This window comes from Rutidosis leptorrhynchoides, chromosome 9, assembly GCF_046630445.1.
Source record: "Rutidosis leptorrhynchoides isolate AG116_Rl617_1_P2 chromosome 9, CSIRO_AGI_Rlap_v1, whole genome shotgun sequence".
Lineage (NCBI taxonomy): Eukaryota > Viridiplantae > Streptophyta > Magnoliopsida > Asterales > Asteraceae > Rutidosis > Rutidosis leptorrhynchoides.
In genome coordinates, this window is record NC_092341.1 from 125,029,736 (window position 1) to 125,044,990 (window position 15,255).

Sequence of the window (15,255 nt, forward strand, 5' to 3'; positions counted from 1 at the left end):
CAACGTAAACTGGAGAAAGCATGATCAGTTGTTTAGTGATGATGAAGTTCACGAGTTTTTCATTCCATAATCAAGTGTGTAGGCCGGATAGCGCTGGGCGCTCGGTGTATGAAGAAGCAAATCTCAGTATGTTATCAAGAATAAAAGTTTATTATCAGAGCAGTTTTTTAGCATTTTTATGAAGACATTGCCTTTTACAATCATTGTATTCATGCCAAAATACACATGTTTGGCATTTGAAGAACATATTTTCGCATTATATGAAGAGCAACGTTTATCAATTTACTGTGAACTATTGTGGTTATTTTACAGTGCATATGTTAGCAATTGCATACATTAAACATTCATGGCGTACTAATTAGGCTTGATCCACCTAAATTCGTCATCAATCATTTATGTACTGCACAGTACCGAACAATAAATTTTATATTTTTCTTAAACAAAGTGCTGCCCGTGACAAATGTAAAACATTATATTTATAACCTGCCCACAGAAGGAGTGTATTTTTAAAATACCTCCGATGGCGGAAGCATTTGTGCTGGCCAGCAAAAGGCACAAGGGATCGGCTAGAAAACGTTTAAGTTTTACTAGAACGCATCGAGGCATGATACAAAACTCAGATATATGTCATGACAAACATTATAAAAAACTTACTTCACAGAACGAAGTTCTATATTTTATATAAAGGCAAAAATATTTGGCAATTCTTCCTCATATACTTTATGACAGAAGGCGTAATACGGAGAGTCTATTGATTTGTAATCATTCTTCTAAAACATTTCATAATTCTTCCTCATTAATTTTATGACGGAAAGCGTGTAACAGAATTCAGACATCATATCAATTTAGCAAAACTTAATACTATAAGGCATCTACATATGAATTACCTTATATACTTTTCAAAATGATTTGCTCAATTATACACTACACAATTGTGTATAGAAATTTTATGCTCGGGTGCATAATCGATTGGTATTAAAGCATTAAGCATCAAAATATTTGCAACAAGCATGTAAACACACATAGTCATCACAATAAAGTTAGTATGTATATAATGTCAAGGTCAGAAGGAAATTTATTACAAAACATTGTTTGACATTTTTACAAAAATCAATCAAATTTCACGCTAAGCACATCTTGAGCAGATGAATCTTCTTTGCTGCATGCTTCATCATAAACGTTTATCTTCAAATTTATCAATTTGTCTTTAGTCTCATCAACCTTTTCCTGAGTACCAGGGGGCATAAGTTTGGTAATAGCAGCAGAAGGGGTTTGGTTGGGAGCAAGGCGTTTAAACAGCTTGCCGGTCACATCAGCAATGGCATGGGTGCGGACAGCATCAACATAATCGTTGTAGGGATTTGCCACAAGACTGGATCCAAGTACCTTAGTTATCAGACCTGGTATACCCTTCTTAAGCTCAGCAAAATTACCTTCGCCTTTCTCCACCCTCCGAAGAAGCTCAACAGACTTTTCCCTCTCTGCATTCACCTGCTTCTCCAGCTCAACCACTTTCACCTGCTCCTCTTCAAGTCTTTTCTTCTCAGCATCCCTTTCCCCTTGCAGAACAACAGCGACATCTTGAGCACTTTTTAGCTCAACTTCTCTAGCCTTTATTATTTTCTGCGCATCACTTAAGGCACGCTCAACATCAGCAGCTCTTTTACGAGCATTTGCACCTTCAGTTATGTCTTTACGGGCTATAGCAAGAATAGACTCTTGATGCTTCTGCAGTTGCAGCACAGAGTCCAGATGATTGGTTAGCAGTACATGAGCTGCCATAGTTGATTCCCTGAGTTGATCAGAGCGGAGAGCAGTGAAATGGGGTTTCAGCTCAGGGATAACACAACCCTGTACAAGAAAAAATTTTATGAGTAATTTTAGGCAACTCACATCAATAAATTACAAACATATACATGCAGAAGGTCTTATCATTCATACCTGAAGAAGAGTTGCAAATTCTTTATCCTTAGTGGCAGGGTTTGCAATGATGGCCTGCAATGCCTTCACATGAGCAGGAAGAGTTGGCTCTTGAACATTGGAGGATGTGATAGCTGGGTTAGTGATATTAGGAGGAGGAGAATGATAAGCAGAGTTGTCTTCCGGCCTATCTTCATGAAATTCAGATTCCTAGAATGGCGTAAAGTTTGGATCAGGAGTTTTCAGGCCCTTCTCTCCTTCACTTTCAAGATTTTCCTCCGGCACCCGTTCACCGCCCTCCGTAGCCTTCCCTTGGCTATCATCCGATTCTGCTAAAATCACTAACAAGAACAAATTAGCATTATGAACAAACATAACGGTTGTAAGCAAAAACATGTGCATTTTTAAGAAAGCACAGAATGGACATACTTCTCCTGCGTTTCTGCTTTTTGCCCTCCTCTGTACTCTTCGCCCTTTTAGAGCCTATGCTCTTCTTTCTTGTCTTTTGGGTTGGAGGAGGAGTGGGGTTAGTTTCACCTATGATGTCAACTGACCCTGATGTTTGTTGATCGGCGGTGGTGGTATCATCCGCTGTCCGCTCAGTGTCTGTATGTTCAGACCCGGATTCACTGTCTGAGCTGCTCACAACAATTTTTTCTCCCTTTTCAGCAGCAGCAGCATTATCAGCAGCTTTAACTTCAGCCACAACTCTCTCCGCCTCTAGCTCTTCAGCAGTTTTGTCACGAGCAGTGATCTCTACATCATCATCAAGATCAACGGATAAAAGAGCAGAACGAACCTGCATCACGACGTTGGCTGCAAAAATAAAACATGAACAGCAATATAAGTAAACATGACAAACAATAGACACAAATCTATATATATAATAGGATGATCATATCACATCCTACCCTGGTTTTTCTCACGAAGTACTGGCACAGAATTGCTTGGCCATTCTTGACTCACTTTGCACAGCACAAGAATTCCCTCATACCTTTCGTATGATCTGGGCGGAAGGCGGAGCTCTTTCAAGCTATTTACTATCCGCTGCTCTGCGGGAGAAATCTTAACACCCTTTCCTATGCCAGCATCAATAGCACCCCATTCCCGGACAACGGAGTATTCCTCCGGAATAACAGTTTCATCAACAAAGAAAAATGGACTTTTCCAGTCCTTCAAATTTGAAACTCTATTCGCACCAACAAAATGAGTATTTTTCTTACTATCAACAGTAAGCCAGCAGTCACTAATTGTGCGAATTCTAAACAAAGAGATAAAAACTTTAATGCGAGGCTTTATATTAATAGTATTGCAGTACATTTCAAAAAGGATGATTTTTTGAAGGCCATGGGGGTACATCTGACTAAGACAGGCCCTATAATATCTAAGAAGGTGAAGAAGAAAGTTAGTAAGGGGAACACGGAGGTTGCCGTGGGTAATTTGTAAAGTGTAAAAGTAATTTTCCCCTTAGGAGGGTTGTCCGCAGTTTGTTTGTTGGTAGGAAGAATAGGGTTGTATTGATTGAGATGGCGGAAGGCAATATTTAAGCCATCTAAATATTCACTTGTCAATGATGAAGCCATTGTGCTAACTTCTGGAATGTCAGCGGTATTTGACTAAGAAGGCTTAGCGTGCTCTTGGCCAGTACTCCGTGTAGAAGCCATGATAATACAGTAAAAGATATCAATAAGCAGAAAATAGCAGTAAGATGAAGTGTACTGACCTTGGAAGACGGTAAACCTTAAAAAGTTGAAGATTGAAGAAGGCGATGAAGATTTGGGGGAGAAATATGCTTTTTAGATCTTGGCAAAAGTAAAAAAGTGATAGTAACAGGGTTATGACGGTTTTTATAGGATTTCATCGATGCAATTTTTATGGTCACGATTAAGACACGTGTAGGGGTGAGTTTGAACGTGGGGTACGAAATAACACTTTTTACAGCTGGAGGTGCGTGGATGATCTCAGCCGTAAAAAATTAATCATAACACCGTCAATAAAATTCGTCTGCATTTAATGCCTAAAATGTTTTCCCCGATGCAAGTGGGCAATGAACAGGCTGGTTTGGCATGCGTTTTCAAAAGTTTAACGACTTAATCATTCTTCAACTGCTTAAGTCATTAAACTGGGGGGACTTAATGGTGTATCCTATCGTATACACACATAAAAGGCATAATGGTTGCATAAAAGTAGCATCAGGAAGGCTGGAAACAACAGTTCTGTGAAGTTTTTCGTTCAGCGTTCTCCACTGTACAGGCTGCTCCGTCATGCGTAAGCCCTGAAGGCCGCCTAACGCGTAAGCCCTGGCCGAAGAACGCCACCTTCAGCGTAAATTTCAGATCACAAGTAACAGAACGTATCATCATCTGACATGTGTCCCCAAGCAATCTGGTGGATCTGAAACTATAAATAGACCCCTTGGGTCGTCATTTTACACAGTTCAGATATTCTGACAACTTTAAGAGCTGAGACTTCACTTCTCTTTCTCTCTCTACTTTCTCTCACTAGAAGTGAACCGGCTAGCACTCTTACGCTCTACGAACGACAGATTGATTAAGCCACCCCACAAGTTTCTACACTTGTGAACCGGGTCTGCAGGGATTATTTCCCGAGAGTAAAAATCAATCGGCAACACTCCGCCCTCCTAAAGCTAGATTACTTCTAGTATCTTGTTGACACACTAAGCCTTACCTCATAAGGAAATAGGTGTTAACAGTGATCATCCACCTGAATCACCTAAGAGACCAGTTTATAAAATGACCGCTCGTATAACGACTGTTGGTTTTGCTCCCAAATAATTAGCCGAAAGAACCAATTGTGAGGAATTGAAAAAAGAACTATCCAAATGAAAATCCAAACCTTTGGCTGAGAAAGAAACAATGTCAACATCTAAGAAATCTCTCCGTTCTTGAACCATCGGCAGCTATCCTGTATTCCATGCATTGTGAAATATGTATTATATTGTGTGTTTAAGTTTGTAAGAAAATCCGCAATGTAATTTTCCTTATGATTGTATAATAAAAAGAATAAGCATGGAAGGTTTATTATTATTATTACAACTTATTATTACGTAGTAACGTAATAACTTACCATAGTTTTTCATATTAGAATTTTAGTAGTTAATTTGTGTGTTAGCTGCTAAGTATGAACATTATTACAGTTATAAAACGCTAATATGAAGAAAAGGCTTTTATAATAATAAGTTCATATGAAGCTACAAAATACTTTTTGGCTACTTCTAAAAATTCTATAAGATTAACTCATTCGGCTATTTTTGAAGGAAATGGCTCCTCCAGCTACTAGACAACAACAATTGAACACAGAAGAACTTCAAGCTTTCGCTGCAAATGTGGCTGCTGTGGTGAATGCAATGAACAACAATAACCAATTGGGTTCCAGCAGTGGAGGAAACAATGGCAGCCGGATAGGATGTTCCTACAAAGCTTTTATGGGCTGCAAACCCAATGAGATTGAAGGAACCGAAGGAACCGTTGGACTAAAGCGGTGGACAGAGAAGGTTGAAGCTGTGTTCGCAATCAGCAACTGCACAGAAGAGGATAAAGTTATGTATGCCACACATACTTTCAGGGGTACTGCTTTGACATCGTGGAATACCTACATGGATTACGTAGGACAGAATACCGCCTACACACTTCCATGGTCTGCTTTCAAGCACATGATGACGAAAGAGTACCGTCCCAGAACCGAAATCAACAAGCTCAAGGCAGAGCTTAAAGCACTGACAACCCAAGGGTTAGATGTCACTACCTATGAGCGGCATTTCAATGAACTATCTTTAATGTGTCCTGGAGCATTTGAGGACGAAGAAGCAAAAATTGAAGCATTCATTAAAGGGTTGTCGGAACGAATCCAAGAGCATGTAGGTGCTAACGACCCTGCAACAATGCAAAAAGCGAGCCGTATAGCCCACAAATTGATAGGCCAAATTACAGGAAGGATAAAGAAAGAAGCGACCGAGGAGGCCATAATGAAACAGGAGAAAAGAAAGTGGGAGGAAAGTGGTGATTAGGGTCACCAGTACAACAACAACAATCAAAACAACAATTACAACAACAATCGCAACCACCCAACAACAACAATAATCGTAACAACAACCGCAACAATAACCGCAACAACCATCCCAATAATAATAACAATAACAACAATCCCAATCACAACAATAACAATAACAAACGTCTCAACAACAATAACCCTAACAAGAACAACAACAACGACAACAAAAAGCAAAGGACTATATGCCCAAGGTGTGATACGTTTCATCCGGAATGGTTTTGTAGAGAATTATGTACCAAGTGCAATAGGAATGGCCATATTGTGGCAAAGTGTGAAGTATACGGACCAAATAGAAACAAAGGAGTAAATAATGCCGAAACAAATAATAACGGAGTTGTTTGCTATGGATGTGGAAAACCGGGACATACCATAAACCAGTGCCGGAATGGAAATAGGCAAGGCCGTGGGAGAGCCTTCAACATTAATGGGGAGAAAGCACAGGAAGATTCGGAGCTTGTTAGGGGTACGTTTCTTATCAACAATACACCTGCTTATGTTTTATTTGATTCGGGTCCCGATAGAAGTTATATGAGTAGAGAATTTTGTGCCAAATTAAATTGCCCGTTAACGCTTTTGGATAAAAAGTGTATAGTTGAAGTAGCAAACGGTAAACTAATTAAGGTTGATAAAATTTACCGAAATCGAAAAATTAGTTTAGTTAGCGAAACGTTTGCAATTGATTTAATACCGGTGGAATTGGGAAGCTTCAACATAATTATTGGAATGGGCTGGATGTCCAAGGTGAAAGCTGAAGTTGTTTGTCATGAGAAGGTGATTTGCATTCCGAGAAAAGACGGATTACCCTTAATGGTGTACGGAGAAAGGGGTAATGCCAAATTAAATCTTATTAGTAGTTTGAAGGCGTGCAAACTAATAAGAAAAGGTTGCTATGCCGTACTAGCACACGTCGAGAAGGTTGAAAAAGAAGAAAATAAAATCGATGACGTTCCCGTTGCAAGAGAATTTCCTGAGGTGTTTTTGGACGAATTACCTGGACTACCTCCACACCGATCCGTTGAATTCCAAATAGATCTTGTACCAAGAGCCACACCAATAGCTCGTGCTCCATATAGACTTGCACCCACCAAAATGAAAGAATTACAAAGTCAGCTACAAGAATTATTAGAACGTGGTTTTTTCCGACCGAGTACGTCACCATGGGGAGCTCCAATTTTGTTCGTTATAAAGAAAGATGGGTCTTTTCACATTTGTATCGATTACCATGAGCTGAACAAAGTAACCATCAAAAACCGATACCCTTTACCCCGAATCGACGATCTATTTGATCAACTCCAAGGTTCGAGCGTATACTCCAAAATAGACTTAAGGTTGGGTTATCATCAACTGAGGGTTAAAGAAGCCGATATATTAAAAACAGCCTTCAGAACTCGTTATGGCCATTATGAATTCATGGTTATGCCATTCGGTTTAACCAATGCACCCGCAGTTTTCATGGATCTCATGCACCGAGTATGTAGTCCATATTTAGATAAGTTTGTTATTGTCTTTATTGATGACATTCTTATCTATTCGAAGAATAACCAAGAACACGAACAACACTTGAGACTTGTGTTAGAATTGTTAAGAAAAGAACAGCTTTATGTAAAATTCTCTAAGTGTGCTTTTTGGTTAAATGAAGTACAATTTCTTGGCCACGTAGTCAGTAGTAATGGAATCAAAGTTGATCCTGCCAAGATCAAAGGCATCAAAAATTGGGATACCCCGAAAACTCCAACGCAAATACGTCAATTTTTGGGTTTAGCCAGTTATTATAGGAGATTTATTCAAGATTTCTCCCGAGTAGCCAAACCTTTAACTGCCTTGACACATAAGGGGAAGAAGTATGAATGGACTTCCGAACAAGAGGGTGCCTTCCAATTGTTGAAAAAGAAGTTGACTACGGCACCTATTTTATCGTTACCTGATGGAATGGAAGATTTTGTTATTTACTGCGACGCATCAAGAATGGGTTTTGGGTGTGTTCTTATGCAACAGAAGAAGGTGATTGCATATGCTTCTCGACAACTCAAAATTCATGAACAAAACTACACCACACATGATCTGGAATTGGGCGCCGTTGTTTTTGCATTAAAGATGTGGAGACATTATCTATATGGGGTCAAGTTTATCGTATACTGATGTTATGCGAGGTGTATATAAAATAGCTTTATTTTTACAACTAAATACTATTAAATACGATACAATTTTACACAAGATATTTATTTATTTATAGAATGGATATACTTAAACCTTGCTACAACACTTATAGGCAGTGTACCTAATCGTACAGTAGTGTAGTTTTTAGTAAGTCCGGTTCGTTCCACAGGGAAAATCTTTAAACAAAGCTTAACGCTATATTAGTTTTAATTTATAAAAATACAAATATATATAAGTAATATTATTATTATAAAGGGGGGTTTTTACCGTTTAATGACCGGTTTGTCAATTTTAAAACTTTAGTCGCAGTTAAAACCTAATGTAAAAAAATAAATAAATAAAAGACTAAATTTAAAGCGTAAAGTAAATAACGATAATGAAATTGCGATTAATAAAAGTGCGATAATTAAAGAGTACGATAATTAAAAAGTGCAATTAAATACAATGACAATAAATAAAAGTGCGATAATTAGAAGTGCAATTAAATATAAAATAAAGGAAATTAAATATGAAATAAAGGAATTATGCTTATTTAAACTTCCGTAATCATGATGTTTGACGCGTTGATTTTAGTTTTATGCCCATGGGTTAATTGTCCTTTGTCCTGGATTATTTAATTTGTCTGTCTGGTTTTTGTCCATAACAGTCCATCAGTCATAGATATAAAGTGCGAGTGTCCTTGTCAAATTATCCTTATACCCGAAGTCAAATATTCCAACTAATTGGGGACTTAAACTGTAACAAGATTTTAATACTTTGTTTAATAATTACACCAGGTTATCGACTGCGTGTAACCCAAGGTTTTAATACTTTGTTATCAATTATGCCAAGTGTCCTTGTACATAATTTCACCCCTGTTTTAATAATTCCATAGACTATTAATCCATTCTCGTGTTCGGTTAAATGAACGATTATTCGTACATATAAATATCCCACCCATCGTGTCCGATCGAGTGTATATGGTTATTTATAGGGACGTCCAATTGTAATCTTTATATTAAAATTAACAAACTATCATTTAGTTAAACAAATATAAAGCCCATTAATAGCCCATAGTCTAATTTCCACAAGTGTCGTTCTTTTGTCCAAACCCCAATTATTATACAAAGCCCAATTACCCAATTTTAGTAATTAGCCCAACATCATGATTACTTCGTTTTAAATAAGCATAATAATAACTTAGCTACGAGACATTAATGTAAAAAGGTTGAACATAACTTACAATGATTAAAAATAGCGTAGCGTTACACGGACAGAATTTCGACTTACACCCTTACAATATTCGCTAACATACCCTTATTATTAGAATTAAAATTAAAATTAAAATTATAATATATATATTACGTATGAATGAGGAGAAGAAAAAGATATATAAAACGTTCAGAATGCGCGAGCTTTTATAGGCATTTTTGTCCAGGACAGCTCCGCGAGTTGCGGCATTTTTGCACTACAAACTCCGCGAGTCGCGGAGTTTGTAAATCCAGCTCACACAAGTTTGGATCCTAGTCTGCCGACGGTTTTAATATATAAATATAATATATATATAATTTATATAATTAATTATATATTATATTATATTTATATACATAGTTAAATTGAAATTTTTAGTCCGTTGAGTCGAGCGTTGAGAGTTGACTCTGGTCCCGGTTCCGGATTTTCGAATGTCCTTGCGTACAATTTAATATCTTGTACTTTGCGTTTTGAATCTTGTACTCTTGTAATTCTGAGACGTTTCTTATCAATAATTGGAACCTCTTTGATTGTATTTTGTACTTTTGAGCTTTTTGGTCGTTTGCATCTTCAATTCGTCGAATCTATCTTTTGTCTTCACCTTTTATTATTTAACCGAATATCACTTGTAAATAGGACAATTGCAAATAAAAGCTTGTCTTTCTTGAGGAATAATGCTATGAAATATATGTTGGTTTTTGGCATTATCAAATATTCCCACACTTGAGCGTTGCTTGTCCTCAAGCAATATAGTCTTGAAATATACTAGAATCACTTCTTTATTCTTCACACTTTGTACATCAGTGATTTCTATACGGCGGTATAAACAATGGTAGTAACGATGTGGTTTACAGTCCCACATGACTATAAAATTTAGATCCATTAAGGAAATTAGATCTTTATGAAAACATTTGATCTTTTGAAAATTCATTCTAGCTTTTACCCTAGTTAAGTTTTCCGGAATAACCCTTCACCGGTGTTTGCAAAATATTTTTGAGGGTTTGGTGGGTTTCAGATTTGAAAATTTTAGCTCAAAACTTGTGGTTTTGTATCACCCACTTGCTAACCTTGTATTAGGAAAGCAACACGTCCAGTATACTTGCTCCGTATATTACCTTTCAGTAAACTACCATCCGGTTGTAAAGGAAAGCGTTGAACAAGCAACTGTTAAGGCAATGTCCCCTGACATGCTTTTAATTATGGTCTATAACGTGTCAGACGCAATTACTATCCTTTGTAGGAGAAATAGTAAAGCTCACCCTTATAATTTTTCGGTCTGGCACAAGGTCATGTCTTTGACCATACTATGCAACCACCGTTCTTACGGTTGACACCCGATTTGGTTCAGGTGACCTAATGAATTCCAGGTGAATTCCTAGGATTTTACGTTCAATGGTAATGAACGCATTGAAAATGGGTTTTTAGAAAACAAATCGGTTTGAAATTTTGATCAAAATATTTTCTCGTTCAAGCTCGAGTTTAGATATCATTGAATTCCATGAGTTTGTAATTCTCAATCTTTAAGGTCAATCTCTAGGATTGAGTAATATCAGTCTTAAAAGCTGATTTTTGATCTTTAAGGAGATTATCCTTTCTGGGGATCTGATTTATTAGTCTTATCCAGCTAATTTGCACGGCGTCCTCCCCATTTTACGAGACAGATCCTCTCATGGTTAGGATAAGTCTGACCACTTGGCGACCCTGTTTGATGCTGAGGTCCGTGGATTTCCTGCTGATTTTAGTGATGACTTTTCTAGGTTTTTCGTCAACCTACAGCTGGTCTGGACGACAACTTCTTGACCTAAATCAAGAAGCGCGTTTCTTTTTCGAAAGACTTTACTTCCTTTTAATGATGGAATTGATTCATCGTGTAGATCCATCTTTCTTTCAAATATATTACAGTAAATTGGGTAAAACTGATTATTTTCGTCCAAAACAAAAGTATTTTCAATTATTTGTACAAAAACATGTGATATATGTTTTGAATAACTTGGTAAAAATTTCCCACACTTGGCTTTTATTTTCCTTTCTTTGCCTTTTTATTTTCATCTATTCCATTTTAAATGAATTCTAACATTTTAGTTTGTTTCTCAATTTATGTCCTTTCCGAGGTAACAATAATTTCGGTGTTAACACCTAGTTTTATCGTTCATAAATATGTATAAACATGATTTTGAGTTCATTTAATTGAAAATTTTGAAAAATTTTACTAGAATTGGATAGTCAGTATATAAGACTAGGGCTGTTCTTTATTATCAGAGAGCACTAGATTCTAATACAACTACTGCGTTACTAGTATTTTTAATGGTAACCAAGTGTTTAAATAAAAAATTTTTAAAATCCGAAAGAATTTAACCCCTTCCCACACTTAAGATCTTGCAATGCCCTCATTTGCAAGAAATCAGTAACAATTTAAATTATTGAGGGTGATTAGCGTAGAAAAATGATTAAATTTTACCAAAGTTTCCAAACATATTGGCGTTTTTTTGCTGAATGATAAATGGTGCACATCATTTGTTCATTCCGTCTTGTTGTTACATCACATTTATTTTTCGTCAAAACTAGCTTTTGTTGAACTTAATGCCAGTCTTTGAAAATGCGTTGTTTTATCCTGTTCTATACATAAGATAAACTGCAAACATATATACATATTTTTGAAGTTTGGTATATTACCCCACATTCAAAAATTATTAAAATCTAATAATAAAAGTTAGAAAATTATAAAAACTATTACAATATCAACATAAGTGCTAAATGTAGTAACATTACAAAAATAAAATAAATAAAACTAAATAAACTTGGGTTGATACTGATACCAGTAGGGGTTCCATGCATAAACTTATGTGTTATAGAATGCTTCAGCTGGGTTATAAGTAGGATACGGTGGTTGAATCTCTATAGACCAGGGAGGAAATACGGGCTTTGGAGTAGGAATATAGTTTCTACGTACATGTTGGCAATGAGCTATGATGTGGTTTTGATGAACTTGCCAATCTACAAATGCTCGATGTCTAGCATTTTCATACTCTTGTGAAGCTATAAACCTTTGCATTTCTGTCATTTCATTTCCTCCTCCCACATTACCTGGCTGTTGATCTCTTTCAACCTGTGGATGTCTTCCATTATATGGTACAGCGGCGTTATTTCGCCTCTTCAAAACCTTAGCACCATGATATACATTTAAACCAATTGTATCGTGGGGTTCTGGTTCTTCGATTAATAATCCCCCCGACTTATATCCACATCGAGATACTTAGCAATTAATGTAATAAATATACCACCTCCTATTATACTGTGCGGTCTCATCCCCCTAACCATAGCCGATAAATAATAACCCACACAATAAGGTATACTTACAACGCTTTGTGGGTCTCGAATACACATGTGGTAAAATAAATCTTGCTCATTTACCTTTTCCTTATTTTTACCTCGCTGTGTAATCGAGTTCGCTAGAAACCTGTGAATTACTTTTAACTCAGCTCTATCTATATCCGTATAAGAGAAATTTCCCCCTTTAAATCGGTGATGACTAGTCATTTGACTCCATACACCATGCGTATCAAAATTTTCATCAATCTTCCTACCATTTAATATCAACCCTTGACAATTGGCAGATGCTAGCTCCTCAGGCGTATATATACGTAAGGCCTGAAGATTCACCCCTTTAGTCTAGTAGAGACATGTGGCGCATCGAACCTCCTAAAAAAAATCTAATAAAAGTTCGATCGGTTAAAGTAGCTACCCGATCATTTATTTCTATACTACACAATAATTCTTCACACCATACTTTATATACAGGTCTACGCATGTTGAATAATCGTACCCAATCGTTAAAAGTAGAATTACCATACCTCTGTGTAAGTAATTCTCTAATCCGTTCGCCCAATCCTACAACTTCTAACGGTTCCCATTCTATTACCCTAGGTACTTCAACAGCTTTAGAATGAAGAGTGTGTAAGCCCCTTTGGTATTTTGGATAATCTATCCAACGTCTGTCTAATCTCAAGTTCGGGTGCAAATCTTCCACGTGCATATCTGAAAATGTCATAACTGGATGAGGTATATCTTGTTTGTAATAGTTATCAACATCCTGTTGTTCCGCATTCTCAGAAGGAGCAATGCGAGCTTGGGATGAAGATTCACCCCTTTCAGTCTGCAAAACACATCAAACACAATTTTTGTGCATCCAAATATGCATTAGTGTCAGCAAAATCATCAATCAAAATAATTACAATGACATGTTCAATTTATATCAAACTTATGCTCATTTTCATATTTTTATCAAATCTACACTTTTTCAAATAAGCATATACGAAAATGTTCGCCAAGTTCATAAGCATTCAACTCAAATAACATGTCAAAATAATCATTATTAGCAATTAAACAAGTTTCAAATGGCATTATCTCTCAAAAATCAAGTTCATGAATTTTAGACTTGAAAAAGTCCACTTTAATTCTCAAAAATCATGTTTAGGCTCAAAGTTTGGATCATTTAACTACCTAAACATGTTACACTACTTAATTTAGCAATAATTCATGATAAAAATTGGCCATAACCTGTTTATATCAAAAAGCCCCAAATTGCTCAAGAACACAAACCCTATATTACTCAAAATTTGAAGTTTAAGGCTTCTAATCATGTTAAATAGCATCAATCTAGGTTATACAAGCATAATACATAAGCAAATTAAGCATAATTACACTAAAAAGCATCAAAATCGAATTGGGTATAAATTTGTTCAAGAACACTAATTTTCGGATTAAATGGCTGTTTTGATGAAGAAATTACCGTTTTTCTTGAGTAATTCCTTGATAGCATCCTTCTCAACATGATTTTGTGAAAGATTTGATGAAAAATGGCCAAAAATTGCGAATTTGGGAGGCTTTTTTTCGGGTTTTTTCGTAGAAAAATGAAGAGTGTGTTTTGGGGACTGTCTGATCTTGCGTTTTATTTTTTTTCCTGGAATTTGCATCCTCCGCGAGTCGCGGTGTATAACACCTTCAAACTCCGCGAGTCGCGGTGTCTTTTTTTTTTTTTATAAAAACCTTAACTTATAAAACAGTTAATTAATTAATTTTAAAATTTTGTTTCCCTTGTTATTTAGGACGAGGTCATTTCGGAACGATGTCCTAGTCCGTCCCTCGACAAAATTTTAAAATTTGTCAATTTAAAGCGCGGTTTTAAAAGCAAAGATTTATGGGTTTTTTAATGTTTTTGGCATACTTTAATTCAATAAGATTAAAAATAATGATAATAAAAGTTCTCGTCCCTCCCTCGGGTAAAGCAATTTCGGTTCAAAGACCTAGTCTTCAACTCACGACGAATTTTAAAAATCATATTTTTAACTTAGCGAAATAAAGTAAATTTTTGTTTTTAAATTCACACCAAACTTAAATTTAAAATGCATAAAATTAAAAATTCATATTTTTTTAAAAATTAAAAATTCACACCAAACTTAAATTATATTTTTGTTTTTATACATACAAACTTATATTAATTTTTCAAATATTTACAATTTTAAATAAGTTTACAATATTAAATTAATATTTATATATTAATTTTAAAAAAAACATGGTAAAAATAAAATTAAAAATCTTTTAGGCTTTTATCCCACTTTAATCAATCAAATATTATCAAAAATATGCGCCCCTCTTTTCGGTAAAGTAATTTCGGTTCCATGACCTAATTTAACTCATGATGAATTTTTGAAATATTTTAGGTTGATTGATTAAAGATATTTATACCTTAAGAATAAACGGTAAATTTCGCAGTGATGTAATAAATTTTTGTATGATATCAATAATTTCGGTCGCAAGACCTAATTTTATTGAATACCAATTTAATACTTTATAGCGAACAAATTAGCGTTTATTATC

The 15,255-nt window shown here is 35.8% G+C and overlaps 1 protein-coding gene across 1 annotated transcript in view; it reads right to left on the reverse strand.

Annotated features, from left to right (window-relative positions):
* Positions 1–861: 861 nt before the first annotated feature.
* The window catches only part of LOC139868371 (uncharacterized), a 34,111-nt gene continuing 19,717 nt past the window's right edge, over positions 862–15,255 (reverse strand). The window contains exons 2-6 of the mRNA XM_071856703.1: positions 2,720–2,736; positions 2,551–2,646; positions 1,942–2,054; positions 1,305–1,851; positions 862–872 (exon numbers count right to left, since the gene is read on the reverse strand). Of these exons, the coding sequence (XP_071712804.1) occupies positions 862–872; positions 1,305–1,851; positions 1,942–2,054; positions 2,551–2,646; positions 2,720–2,736 (784 nt within the window). The remainder of the gene's footprint in view (positions 873–1,304; positions 1,852–1,941; positions 2,055–2,550; positions 2,647–2,719; positions 2,737–15,255) is intronic.